The sequence below is a fragment of the Anneissia japonica genome, unplaced genomic scaffold, assembly GCF_011630105.1.
Source record: "Anneissia japonica isolate Jap-2015-1 unplaced genomic scaffold, ASM1163010v1 scaffold483_len1788099_cov177, whole genome shotgun sequence".
Classification (NCBI taxonomy): Eukaryota; Metazoa; Echinodermata; class Crinoidea; order Comatulida; family Comatulidae; genus Anneissia; species Anneissia japonica.
In genome coordinates, this window is record NW_022682587.1 from 1,485,086 (window position 1) to 1,500,453 (window position 15,368).

General features: G+C 34.8%; 2 protein-coding genes across 4 annotated transcripts in view; one reads left to right on the forward strand and one right to left on the reverse strand.

Moving 5' to 3' along the window:
- LOC117104170 (vesicular glutamate transporter 3-like) overlaps positions 1 to 12,331 on the reverse strand; it is a 71,959-nt gene extending 59,628 nt beyond the window's left edge. Inside the window, exon 1 of one of the 2 annotated variants that reach the window (XM_033244904.1) lies at positions 11,850 to 12,331. In XM_033244904.1, coding sequence (XP_033100795.1) covers positions 11,850 to 11,938 — 89 coding nt within the window. In that variant the 5' untranslated portion in view covers positions 11,939 to 12,331. Of the gene's footprint in view, positions 1 to 6,938; positions 7,136 to 11,849 lie in introns of those variants that run through there. The other variant, XM_033244973.1, reaches the window with a different exon arrangement.
- On the forward strand, positions 4,527 to 7,087 carry LOC117104332. Of its 2 annotated transcripts, none has more exons than XM_033245189.1 (2): positions 4,527 to 5,032; positions 6,954 to 7,087. In XM_033245189.1, exons 1-2 carry the CDS (start codon positions 4,545 to 4,547, stop codon positions 6,970 to 6,972), a joined length of 507 nt encoding a protein of 168 aa, XP_033101080.1. In that variant the 5' UTR covers positions 4,527 to 4,544; the 3' UTR covers positions 6,973 to 7,087. The 2 variants fall into 2 exon arrangements, 1 of the variants encoding a protein (XP_033101080.1); XR_004444740.1 differs by having other exon boundaries at positions 4,917 to 5,036; positions 6,954 to 7,081.
- Positions 12,332 to 15,368: the final 3,037 nt, after the last annotated feature.

The following is a 15,368-nucleotide window of genomic DNA, read 5'->3' on the forward strand; positions in this document are numbered from 1 at the left end:
TGTGAAACTTATGGTTAAATTAACGGCTCATCTGCCACGTTAACCAAATAATAAAATTGTTTTATGAATATGAATAACGTTATTGAATATTATTATCTCTTTTGAGTAAGATAGACTACGTAATACATCAATCAAAAAGAGCCTTGAAATGACCAAGGTTGTTAAGCAGTCTCGTTAAATAACGCATGCTAATCACGCGAATATTTCCATGTGAGTTACGTCCTTTCAAGACCTTAAAATTTTATTTAACAAAAACATGTGACATGCCTAAAAATGATCATGACGACTATGCATCATTACCATATATAGGCACACAAAATTATTTATGAGCATACAAAAGTGTTTTTTATTTTGTCATAAAATTCGATAATTTGGACAGAACTTTAGACTCCTGTGGGTTGAATGTTGAGAAACAAACATTAACTTTTATTTTTGTTTCGGTCAACAATCACCAGTTGAAATAAGGCTACGCGTAGCAACATGTCGGGTGGCAAAAGGCCGGGTGGCAACAGGCCGGGTGGCAACGGGCCGGGTGCCAACGGGCCGGGTGGCAAAAGGCCGGGTGGCAACGGGCCAGGGTGGCAACGGGGCGGAACAAAATCAAAACTAATAAAGTTCACAGTGTGTATGTTTAATGGGGAAAATAATAGGATGGTTTCGTGCAAACCAAGACAACTTTAATGAATATGTATTATAAGTCAAACAGTAGTGAAAACAACCAAAATTTGTTAAGTGACACGGTTTTGAAAATTACGTAAATAAATTGCAAACACTTTAGAAGTAAATGTAGGCCTAGTCTAAGTTTAATATGGAAGCAAACATGAGAAAATCCTCAAAGCACTTGCATATTTATGGACAAAAAGTATATTCGCAATCCTAAATTTTAGACCACCCTGCATTAAAATTTTTTCTCATTATCCTCATCCCGGATCACTACGCCAAACAAACAGCTCGTTTCTAAATCCGGTTAAGTGCAAATTAGTTACTTACCGCAAAGGCCTTTGACTGTTTGCTGATAACGATTAAAAGGAATGCAATTTAGCGTGTAATTTGATAATAACAGAACGCTATCTTAGAGTTTATGACGCGACTTACTCATTGAACACTCGTTTTCTGGCCAGATATTTTGCTTACTGCAATTTTATGTGTATCAAACAATGAAAAGAAAAAAACTGAAAGAAAATTTATACCTTGGTGTGTGAGAATTTAACATTCTAATGTGAGATTGCTGTCTCTTATACACATCTAGATGTGTATAAGAGACAGCAGTTTATCTCTGTTAACGAAACATGAATTGATGATTCGGTATCTGACAACAGAATTAAAATAGAAGGATATTCAGTTTTTCGAAGAGACCGTAATCGCAAAGGCTAGACTACCCTTCTTTATGATATATTGCCTTATATGTTTGCTTGCAATGGGCATCCTTTAGTTTATTATTTTCATTAGAGAAACTAGTTTCGCTTTAAGTGACTAGCCAGTTTTGTGGGTCTACTTGTTAGCAGCGTCTCTATTATATGTTATAATTAATTGAAATTTAAGATAATGTTTAGACCTTCTAATATAAAAAAAATATATTTTCTCCCGTAAACTTGCAGGGAGTTACGCTTCAATATACTTTCCTCTCAAATTCCGTAATCTTTACAGTTTTAATCACTTTTGCCTATCCAAAAGTCCAGTAAGTTCATTAACAAGGTAAAATCGGTCAACATCGGATCAGTCAACTGACGATTGTTGGTAAACTGGGTACGCCACCAAAATCTAACAGAGTAAATTAATTAACAAGGTAAAATCGGTCAACCCCGAACAGCAAAATTTACGATATTGTTGGTTAACGCCACTGACATAGAACTGTCTAGTATTAAATCCATTAACAGGGTAAAATCGGTCAACATCTGATCAGAAAGTTGACGTTATTGTTGGTTAACTAGGTACACCATTGAACTAAGCCGATATGCTTACATTTGTGTTATGCCTTTAGGAATTTGTTACCGAGTAGAGTTGACTGCCGACTTACATGCAATTGGATAATTTTCATCTCATTCTACTCTCCAGAGAACTGGTTTGTGAATTTCTGAATTCATAATCCTTTCTTTTGAATTTAAGTCGTTAACTGAATTAATGCCTGGATGAATTTTATTTAGCTAAATGTTATTGAACTGGAAAATCGAATATCAGTAAAACATAAATCAATATATGGGTTTTATGTTTAGTTTTTCTTATCTTTACTGCATGGTTATCTTTTCCATAATCAATATCTAAGTTAGGCCTATCATTAATTAAAAGAAATATCATTAATATGATTATTAAGACTATAACTAATTATCATGTGAGTATAGCATCGCCATAATAATAATAATAATAATAATAATAATAATAATAATAATAATAATAATAATAATAACGATAATTTAAATTACAATAATATTTGTATTATATCATCAGTAGCCGAATCTACAATAATCACAACCCTTTATAAATATGTGAATATTAGCGTAAAAAAGAAACTAAACTTAAAGAGTAAAGGCCCAGTGGATTGAACTCAATATAGAAGAAGGTACTAAAATAAATTGATAACATTATTTTACCAAAACTTGATTATTGGCATTGAAAATTGCATATTTGAAAGTAGAATTAACCAATGATCGCCACCCACCTTCCTCACCCACCCTATAAATTATGGCAGCTGTTACAACAGATGCTTTATTAATAATATTTTAACATATTTTGCAGGCTACATCTCGAATTTGCCGGTCCTTAAAAATAGTATTAAAGTGCGCCCCCAACTAATTATCATAATTCTCCTTAAACGAGTGGAAGGTTTCGATGCTAAAATATACATTTCAAGTATATCTGAACCTTCGTTAAGTCGTAAACATGGGGAGCGTATTGAATAAAATATTTGATTCCCATGATGTGCACAGGGAGCTGTATATAAAAGTTAATTATTTATAAATAACCACATATTTTCCCAATTATATGAATAATTCATAAACATTACGTTGTGCGATTATGAAATATTGCATAAGCTACATCACGATACTCTATCCATTCTAAAACCATATGCAGGCTACAGGCTGCATATAAGAAATGTCAATCATGATATTGGGTGCATGTTTAATGGAAATCATTAACAATCATAATCATAATTGTTATTAGTCAAACAGCAATATATTCAGTAATTTCACTCTATTTGGTACGGTAATCTCCATGTCTAGTATAATGTATGGTTATAATTATTGTTTATTTACTTTTACTATATTACTACTTAAAGTATTGCCGTCAGTATATTCAGTATTTAAATATTCTAATAATAATAATAATAATAATAATAATTTATTTTTAATTTACTTTTAATTATTGTTTTTTATTTCAGTAAGGTATTTGTCTTTTTTTTCCCCATTTTTTTTCTGTATGACGATTCTTGTATAAGTTTTGTATGTATTGTGATGCAGGAATTTAGCTTTGTGCTAGCTATTTGTGTTTGCTGTTTTCTACACCTCAATAAATAAATAAAAAAACATTATGTTAATGAAAATAATAATAAAAATTGAGCCTATGATAATGATGATGATGATAGTAATAAATAATATACTTAACATTTTTGTATTATTATTATTATTATGTTTTAATTATTTTATTTATAATACATTTTAGAGATTATATCTACTATTTTATTTCATAGTTACTTTCGGTGCAAACTGAGATCCCGACGACGCGCATGCGTAGTTCCCGGCATATGCAACGACCACGTTTGAGCGGTAACCGCTCAGAGTTACCCTTGACAGATAAAAATAAGTTTGTTTCTTGTCAAGGCGAAGCCCTGATAGGCCTATACAATAATAGTAACTACTATTGTATATTTGTTTTTCGAGAAGTCCGAGAATGAGTAAATCTCAAGGGGCAACCCCTACTAAGGACGGAATTTCGATCTCGAAACAGCCTACTTCTACAGACCCAGGCCCGACGAGCCAGCAGGCGCGATCGGTGGAGCCTGAGGTTGACCAGCTCTTCGCAAAAGGTGGGAAACCCACTGCGAGGCAGCCCTCAAAGCGTAGGCCTAACGCTGACACTGACAACAGAATAAAGGCCAGTCAAGCAAACAAACAGCTTGCTTATGCAGCTAATTGAGAATGTAAGTTCTACAAATCCAGCTAGACCTAGCACTAGCAGTGTTAATGCTGATGATAATGACAACACACTGTCGGATGTTCATCATAGCTTCGGCCTAGGCCTAGGTAGCGTGTCCGATATTGACGATAATGTTAATATTTATGCGACTGAGCATGAGGAGGAACAGAATGCCTCTGCCATGATTATTGGTGATGTGAAACCACCAGAATTTGCAGCACGATTTGCTGCCACTGATGAAGCTGGGCCACCTATCAGTGATGGTATGGCAGCTAGTGTTACTTACTTGTTACAATGAGACAGTCATGACAGAACCGTGAAAAACATATTGTTGCCCAGAAAATGCTAAAGCATTGATTGTCCCAAAAGTAAACCCAACAATCTGGGATGGCGTATCGCCTAAAGCTAGGTCTATGGACTTGAAGATTCGAAGGGTCCAAAAGCCTTTAATCAAAGGAATTGTAGCGATGACCAGAGCTCTGGGCCATCGAACCGAAGACCCTGTAACACAGGAGACTATGGCGTTGTTAGCAAATGCTAATTATGAAATTCTTGTTTTAAGAAAGGATCTACTGAAACTAGAAATAAACAGACGATATGCACATTTGTGTAAAGCTACGCACAAACCAAACGAATATCTGTTTGGTGACCTTGGTAAGACTGTGAAATTACTCGATGATGAGCGAAAGGCTATATTGGGCTTGTTTGCAGCAAATAGCTCCCAGCAGTATAAACACTCGACAAGATACAGTCCATACCCAAATCCAGCTTTTCAAAACAGGGGGAAACATTTTTTAGCCCCAAGAGGTCGACGACCAGCTGCATCGTCGACCGCAGTACACCAGCAGAAAGCATACCATCAAAAGAATTGGGTTCAAAATCAGAACAAGCACCAGAAAAGGTAGGTGAGTCTACCACCTTTAAATGTATTTCTCAGATAGTTCCCCAAGGCACAGACACAGTTGGGGGAAGACTGAGGTCATTTCTACCCACATGGAGAAAATATACGTCAGACCCATACATTTTAAATGCCATAAATGGCTACAAAATAGAATTTGCTAAGCAAATTCCAATGTTCATGAGGGGAAAAATACCCTATCCCTACCGGCTTACAAAACCGGAGATGACAGCAATTATGGTCAACTTGAAAAACTCTTTAAAAAGCAAGTTGTTAAGCCATCCCACTTTGAACAAGTTCAGTTTGTGTCTAACATATTTGCTAGACCAAAGAAAGATGGTGAATTCAGAACTATCCTCGACCTTTCACGGCTAAATGATTTTGTTGCTACAAACATTTTAAAATGGAAACATTTGCAAATGTCCTGACGTTAATAACACCGAGGGTATATATGACCTCAAAGATGCTTACTATACAGTCCCCATAGCGGATTCAGACCATAAATACTTGAAATTTGTCTGGAGGGGTAGTTTGTACACCTTTGCCGTGCTACCCAAATGGCCTTAGCTCGGGTCCAAGATTGTTCACAAAAATCTTAAAACCCCCTCTAGCGTACTTACGAAGTAGAGGGCACATAGTCTTAATTTTTATAGATGATATTGTATGCATTAACCCAGACAAGGACAAAGCTAAGGCATCAGTTAATGAAACATGTCAAATTTTGTCATCATAGGGTTTCCTGATAAACTATCAAAAATCTGTTTTGGACCGACTCAGGTCATAACATTTCTAGGATTTGAAATAAATTCTTTCACTATGCAAATCTCTTTTCCACTATCAAAAAAGGAGGAAATACTTCATGATAGTAAAGACTTGTGTACAAGACACTGACCATTCGCCAAGTAGCAAAATTTTTAGGGAAGATTAAAGCATCTTTCCCTGCTGTCGAATATGGCCAACTGCATTACAGGGCATTAGAGAAAGACAAGATTATGGCACTGAGGCAAAACCATGGGCATTTTGATAGGGCAATGCAATTGTCGGAAGGGGGAAGGACAGATGCCCTTTGGTGGATTCACCACATTCAAAATGCATCCAAGATGATCAGTCATGGTATTCCAAATTTAAGAATTACATCTGATGCATCAGGGATAGGTTGGGAGCAACCAATGATGCCACCCACATAGGGGGTAGATGGTCAGAACATGACTTGCAACCAGCTTATGTAAGCGATTCATTAAATATAAACTACATAGAATTACTGGCAGACTTTTTTTGGACTTAAGGCCTTTTGTCGAGAACACCATAACATGCATGTTTTACTTCAACTAGACAATACCACTGAAGTTGCTTACATTCAACATATGGGTGGTTCTAAATCAGACACTTTTAACAATTTAGCAAAGACAATTTGGCAGTGGTGTGTTAATCGTAAAAATATGGATCTCCTCAGCACATTTGCCAGGAGAATTAAATACAATAGCAGACAGAAAATCTCGAGTATTCCGTGAAGAAACCGAGTGGATGCTAAGTAAATATTATTTTAACAAAATAATATCAAAATTTGGAAACCCAGAAGTTGATCTCTTTACACCTAGACTCAATAAACAGCTTCCATCATTTGTTTCATGGAAACCGGACCCAGGAGCAATTGAAGGTGATGCATTCACACTAGATTGGGCCAAATTCTCTTTCAATGCTTTTCCACCCTTTTGCTTAATTGGAAAATGCTTGCAAAAAATAACACAGGATAATGCAACTGGTATTTTAGTTGTACCAAACTGGCCTACCCAATATTGGTTTCCAAAACCAATGTCAATGATATGGGGAAATCCTGTAACACTCAGAGGGAAAATTTATTATCTCAGCCTGTAACAGGCAGGCTAAACCCCCTTAATATCAAACTTACTTTACTTGCTTGCAGATTATCAGGGGAGCAATAGGAGACATCCCACAGGCCACTAAGGACTTCATCAAATCTTCAAGAGACCAGTATGCTGTTTGCAGTATATCAGGAAGTGGATGTTATTTACAGACAACAAACCCATTCAGTCAGACATAAAACTGATCTTGAGTTTCTTAACAAGGGTTTATCAAACCTCACAAAGCTTTTCTACAGTTAATTCAGCAAGATGTGCATTATCATCTTTCTTGATTCTTAACAATGGACAAACAGTAGGATCACACCCACTTGTAAGTCGCTTCATAAGGGGTGTTTTCAACTTGAAACAACCACGGAGTAGGTATAGTAATACTTGGAACGTCCAGGTAGTCTTTGACTATCTGAGGACTTGGCATCCCATAGAGAGATTGAGCTTAAAACAATTAACATTAAAGCTCTGCATTCTAATAGCAATAATATCTACACAGAGAGGCCAAACTCTTCATCTTTTGTGTATCAGTAATATGGATTTAAAAATAGGACCAAGTCATTTTTTATGTTAATAACTTATTAAAGCAGAGCAGGCCAGGAAATACTGTTCCTGGCCTAACACATAATGTTGACACTTAAGACAAATAACCCTGAGGAGAGATTATATGTAGTTACACTTCTTAAAGAGCGTGAGGGGTGATACCACCCAACTTTTTGTTAGCTATCGCAAGCCATTCCAGGCTGTATCAAGAGAAACAATTTAACGGTGGATAAAATATGTTCTTAAGTTTGCAGGTATTGACACCATGATATTTAAGGCACATTCGACGAGAGCAGCTGCGACGTCGGCAGCAAAAGAATCTGGAGTACTAATTCAGGCCATAATTAAAACTGCAGGATGGTCCAATGAGAAAACTTTTAGAAAATGTTATGATAAACCTATTCATTAAAAAAAAAAAAAAAAAAAAAAAAAAACTGTTGAATGTTCTTACTACCTAGTTGTTTAATGGTACACTTGAAATAAAACACAGGATACTACTTCAAGTGTTGGTTATGCTTTATTGTATCTAAAGCAAACATGGCACCAGAGATGGCTTTAAATGTCTCAGTTTGCACCGAACGTAACTATGAAATAAAATAGAATGATTAAACGAGAACTTACCTGTTCGAAGTTTGATCACTATTTTATGAATAATAGTAAGTGAGGTGTAAACTGCCCTCCTCCCCTCCCTTAATATTAAGTGTAGCTTGCTATAATTGGGCTGAAATGATGCATATACAGTACTTATCTCTTATACACATCTAGATGTGTATAAGAGACAGACTCTATATAGGCCTATATATAAATTTTGTTATGATTCGTATGAAGTTTCCTGGAGATTTTATTCTTCATTAAAAAAAAACAAAAAAAAACTGATAGAGCATTCTTTACTAAGCTTATGTCTTATTATGTCTATAAATAAAGGTTATATTATGATCTTTACATCTTTTAATAATACTGAATAACAGTTTAAATTATATACTATTAGTAAATCTAACGTTTTTCTTTGATGATGACGTGTGTCGGTTATCAAGAATGTGGTTTCACATTTATTAATTTTTTTCTTAAAGAAAGCCATATTATTTTTTCCCCGTAAAATTCTTAATGAATTAGGCTACTTATGATGATGTTTTATATTGATAATATTAATATAATACATGTTCTGTCTGGTATCAACTCGATGGTGATCCCTATGATCAACGTTATAAAAATTGAGTTTTTATCTTACAGTACCTATAGGTGGTCCTAAGAAATATTTTAAGAAGCAACTTGTGGTTATGAGATGACAATGGTGATAGTAATAATGATTATAATAACCTGTTGATGATTACAATTATGCCTTTTAGTACACGCATTCGTTCAGCCAGTCGATCATCTATCCGTCTGTTTAATGTTTATAAGAGCAGTAGGCTGTACAAAATGCAAAATGCGTAGACAAGTGAATAATACATGACAATTTTGCCGAGTATAGACCTATAGGCCTATATTAACGAGAGTGGCATTGATACATAAACACATCGTCTTACAATCGTTAAAATGTTTTATTTATGTTCACTTTGAAATGCAGATTTCTTCGAACTGCAAATCTAGAGCATATTATTAACTTTGCATACTGATTCGTGTTTGTATTTTGTGAATCGACAGTAGCTAAGGAGATGTATTTCACTTTAGCTATTAGATTCAATATTTCTGAATATAATCTATCGTATGCTCGACAGAAACAACGAGATTAAAAATTGAATCAGTAGCCACCTTAGCGGAACTCATGGTTGTTTAATTGCGTTACGTAATCGTTTGTCCGCTAAATTGCAAAATGATTAACACGACTTTAAGTTTTGAAGATATCACCTAAAATCTATAATCATGCATACATAAACCATGGTTTCCGTAACGAATCGATTTTTTTTCATTCGCCGCTGACCTATGAATTAGAATTTCCTCTGTCCAAGCAATGCTGACAATTTTGAACATCGATGCTCTACAACGGCCTCTTTATGGGATCATGTATTACGTTAGAAATGAGGAGTTTATGTGCATAAACTTTGTTTACAGTCTCTACGTTTAATAATGAACAGATGACTCTAATATCAGGCCGTAAATTTGCGATATTTTTTTAAATAAGAAAATACAGTCAGTTCATTCAATAAAAACAATTTCAATCGGATCAGAATGTGCATGTCAAGCATCACTTACGGTAGGGGGTTGGTCTCAACACAAACCAGTATGGCTTGGTCGAAGCATTATACCTGGTAGAGCTTCGACCAAGCTAGCTCTAGTTCATCCGAACAATGAAATACATTTGTGTGTATTTCATAGCCACCCATTGTTTTTACAGAACATTCTTTTTTTAATAGTAGGCTACTTTTGTATGTTGTCTCTCCATACGTTTTAAGTCCTCTTTCCCTTCTTCCTCTCTCTCATTCCATTCTTTCCTCTGGTTTAACAAATTACATAAACAATTGTAATTCTTTGCACTTAAGGATTTTTTTTTTCGAGGGGTAACACTTAAGCCTATAGGACTATCTTTCGTTATAGCTGCGGATAGGCTCTCGGCATTAACATTGACTATATGAAAACATTTTTCATGAAGACAACTAGCATTAGAATTGCCTAATCGATATACACATTTTCATCCCAATTCCCTCGAATTAATTATTTTCGCATTGCATTAACTGCTCTATCATTGAACATATCTATTATTAGTTAATTGGCTAGAAGAATATTTATGTTATAAAATACCATATTTATTCGAATAATTATTGTTGATAAGGGTTTTGAGGTGCGTTTATACGAGGGGGGTCTTTATTCGAGGAAAGCGTTTATTTATTGTTATATATATATATATATATATATATATCTGTCTCTTATACACATCTTATATATATATAGGCCTATATACATATATATATATATATATATATACAAACATACATACATACATGCATATACAAACATACATACATACATGCATACATACATACATATATGTGTATATATATAATATATATATATATATATATAATATATTATTTTAATTGATCATGTACTTCTCATAATTAAGTCTTATTACTTGTATAGTATTATTGATATTTAACAGAACATGACGTGGATGACATTTCGCTACGAAATATACCCATAAAACATAAACTGAAAAAATAATTACACTAGACAATGCTGCATCTGTTCACCTTTAAACATTCACATGAACATTGATAAACTTAGTTGATAATTAAATATTTTATGAATACAATATTAAGCTTGTATCAATCAAATCTGTCATCATGTTGTTTACTATAAAACTTAAGTTTTGAACGAAAAAACTAAATAACGGAAATTTGTTGGTAAGCCCTGGAAGATTTTCTAGTATGTGTACATTGCATAGAAATTTTGAGAAATAATGATTATCACATGTCTACCAAGATATATTGCAAAGATATGTCAATTTGAAAAAAATAAATAAATAAAAGAAAACACATTTTGTCTAACACATTTATATGTTCCACCTATCTACCAAAACCAAAGTACATTGCAGGGACGTGTAAACTCAAAAAAGGGTAAGAATGAAAGCACATTCTCCAAAGACATTATTTAAGGAAGATCAGTATGGATAAGTCTACACCAGTGTAAATCTCGATTGAATATGAAGGACATAAGAACAGCATTTATGGCTGCAGAAGGTTTTGTGGTCACCACATTAAAAAAAAATGACAGGTAAGATTATTCAATTTTATCATTACTGTAAAAGGTATAACTCCCAGTTTGTTTACATGCAAATAATCATGCCTTAAAAACGCATACATTAAAAAAAAAACCCACACCAATCTCGCTATCTTTACGCCCAGTTACATATTATCATGATGAAAATAATATATTATACCTAATTGAATTTTAAAGTAGTTGTATAATGCCTACGCCTACTGAAGTACCTTACGGATCGCATAAAATTAGGTTCCATCTACTTAATCTATATGCGTATAATTTTCCTGTGAATATCGTATACAATTTCCCCATGAATATCGTATATAAACACGGTTGACTGGTAATAACAGTAAGCGTGTGAACATAGACACATCCCTAGGATAATACACATGTACAATGCATATATCATGGTATAATGGTTTTTGAATTATGTCCGTATACGTGAATAGGAATGTAGGCTATACTAAGCTTAGTCTAAAGGCCCTTGAGGGTAAAAATGCCTCTGGCGGTATATTTATATTTTGAGGAATATACCTATAGTTTTAGTTTATTGAAGTTGCGTACTTTACTTTTTGTAAGATTATCTGAATGGTTCAAGGTCTTTTTTCTGATGTTCTTATTAAAGTAAGATGTGGCTTTTTTTTCTTCAATTTAAGCTGTCATAATTTAACACCATTTTGTACTAAGAAAAAAAAAGTGTACCTTACCTTTCAATAGATACATTTATAAATTCCTTAGCTTGTTGTCCACCACCAACTACTCTTTCTCTGAGCGCTCTCATCGTATCCGTTGCCATTACGAAATGTTCTTGAAAGCGAAAAATCACGTATGTTTATAAAGCATTTATTATTGAGCGTTTACTAACGCTTCTTTAGAGGCCCCGGGCAACGCGTACTCAAAAATTGAATTATTTCAAAAGTCTAAAAACGGTGAAATTCCAGCAATACTGTTCGATCCTAACATCAATAAAACCCCGCGAGGAAGCTGCAAGTGTCGAATTGTAGCCCACTTAAGCTAAACTCTTCGAATGATTTTCAATTACGGAGGGAACCTCCGAGCTCAAGAAATCGGGCAGTTATCTGCTTTTAGTCTGTTATTTCGCGCCGCCTGTGTGATCAGTTCCACGAACCATTGACTGCAAAGATATTCAGGGAACTCGTGCAAAATAGTGCTAAAGAATCGTAGCTAAAGGTAATTACTATTATCCCTACGCGAAAATAAGATTGCTTTTTTATAAGGACTTGTCGAGCTTCTCATTGGTCGAATACTGCACATCAGTTCTAATAATTGTAGCCAATAAGAACAAAGTGATATAACTTCAGCTGACTACTAGCCTTCGTTGAATCTAATGAACGATTCTTGACGGATAGTGTTGGTATTGCGTACAGAAATGTTTGAAATATAATATAGTTCGTCTTAGCTGGATTTTAATAACGACTAATTAGTTCACTGATATGATATCAATCATTTATAATTTCCAAGATTGAAAAAGCTAGCTAAGCTATTAACTCGAAATGCTTTAAAACTAAGTGTATTTCCTGAGAGGCCAGTGACCAGGATCCCTTAGTTTGGTTTCCTTACGAGAGCGAGGGGTCTAAAAAGAAAAGGGTGGGGTGGGGGTGTGGTAGATTTGAAGCATTCTAGCATGCAAAACACTTGCGGTGCTAGTATTTCCCCGACGGTGGGCGAACTCGGCAGACAAGGTAAGAGTTGTACTTTGGCGCGTTGCGCCATCCGAGGGCCGTAGGCCCGATCCGGGGGAGGTTTTCAGAGGGGAAGTGTCCCTCTAGACCCTCTTACAAGGAATCTTGATCTAAGAATGGTGTTTTTTCTCATCTGCACCCAAACTATTAATTTATATAATTCTATCAATTTCAGGACAATATTTAATAAGCGTCGTGTAATATTATTGTTTGTATCCCCTGTCTAATCAATCCTAACTTCCCCGACAAGGTGGGGGGGGTGGGGGCTGTCTCTTATACACATCTAGATGTGTATAAGAGACAGGATATTCAGGGAACTCGTGCAAAATAGTGCTATTTATCTGAGTGGTGTTCTTTTGGAAAAGATGATCAGTTAGTTCATGCACGCCCCCTGGGTACGAGCCAAGCCTGACCATGATATCTGTTTCTGTCAGGTGGCTGAGTGCATAACTTTTATCGTAATTTTATTTTTTATTTTAATGCCTTTCTGCTCTGTCATGTTTGTTTGTATGTAATACATTTTTTCCCCGATATTTGCCTTCGTTTTTATTGTATGCCTACTTGTATTTTGGGTATGTTCGGTTATAGAATGTTGATGTTGTAAATTTGGAATAATTCTGCTTTGCTCCAGTATGTTTGCTAGTTTTTAGGCCTATGTAATGTATTTTTTTCTTGTATTTTTGCCTTAATTTGTATTGTATTTCTGCAGCGTATATTCTCCCACATGAAGTTAATACAGTTTAAATATCAAAATGCTATATACTTGTATACTCACTCTGCGTTCATGGATACATGTCATCTATTATTAGTAAACAAAAAGATTCTGGAATTATTCACATATTTAGGCCTACTATTATGTAATCAATGCATACTTTCTGTAATTACAATTGTCCTTCCATCGCCATTCTAGGCCAATTAAATGAAAACAACACTCACTAACATGAATGATGTCTTACATCTCTTAGATTATTATCTTTAGCTAATCCTGCCAGACATCGACAAAGTAAGCATTTTTATAATTACAGTATTAATACTGAATCAATTCTAGTAGGGCTATAAGGCAATATCTGATTGGTTAATCATATGGCCCTGTATTTTTAATGATAACGTCACTCAATATGAACGAGCGTCAATCATGAATTGTAGCTGCTGACCATACATTTATAATATTGCTAAGAATATGCATATAGGCTAGAACATTGCAATAGGCTCTGTGCAACGCCCCCAACGTTAAAGTATACAACTATTTTAACGAAGCTCGTAAGCTTCTCTCAGTGTCTGTTTGGTTTCCTTAAGAGAGCGAGGGGGTCTAAAAAGAACAGGGTGGGGTGGGGGTGTGGTAGATTAATTTGAAGCATTCTAGCATGCAAAATACTTGCGGTGCTAGTATTTCCCCGAAGGCAATGTATTTTTAATGATTACGTCACTCAGTATGCACGAGCGTCAATCATGAAGAATTGTAGCTGCTGACCATAGGCCCTACATTTATAATATTGGTAAAAATATGCATATAGGCTAGAACGTTACAATAGAACTCTGTGCAACACCCCCAGCGTTAACGTATCCAACTATTTTAACGAAGCTCGAACGTTTTCCTCAGTGTCTAAAGACCGAAATTATACTACCACACCTGTATGCAACTTGAAATATTACAAATACTAATTTTAAGATAGAAGTTATGTTAAATATGTAGGTCTATTATTCCTGGAATGCCAATAAACTTATGTACGCTATTATCAACTTTTCTATCGTATGTTAGTTGGTTAGTTCAGATGAATAAATACGAAAATCGCAGTACACAAGCCAAAACCCAGTTCCCTTAAGCAAATGGGATAATCAAATAATCTGAATATCATATTTAAGGAGAGCGTCAACATTGATTGTTAGAAAATCATCATTAACAACATCGCAACAATCACCATCATCAATACGTTAACGTAGGTAAACATCCCGAGAACCAGGTATTTCAGTAGTCTGTTTTTACGTAGTAGGCAATGGGAGTGAAACTGTCTAGTCCAGAGCCGTCAAGTGTACAGTTTGTGTTTGACATAAACATAGAGGAAATAATATTAATGATATAAATAACCCATGTGATCAGCCAAAGTGGATAAATCCCAATTAATAACTATTTTTAACAACGTATAATGGATGCCCTGACATAACGAATTACAACAAAGTGCATGACGTCATAGTTTTCATCCATGGAAAATTCGTTTTAAGTATGGATGAGACAAATCGAAATGTCGAAATAATGAAAACAATATAGAGGTCTCATCAATTAACCGGTTGGCCTTCGTGCATTATTTTCAAGCACATTCGTTATTTAATGAGAGAAAAGAATAAATAAAAACTACTGAATAGCATGTGTTTATACATAACATAATTTTGCATAACAAACTTATTGTTTAACTACTCCCATTTTTTCTAAACACAATAAATCTATGATACCTGGTAGCTCAGATACAAAGTGACCCTTAGGGGAGAAGAAGTTACTCTCTACGCAATGGTCCTACATGTACGATA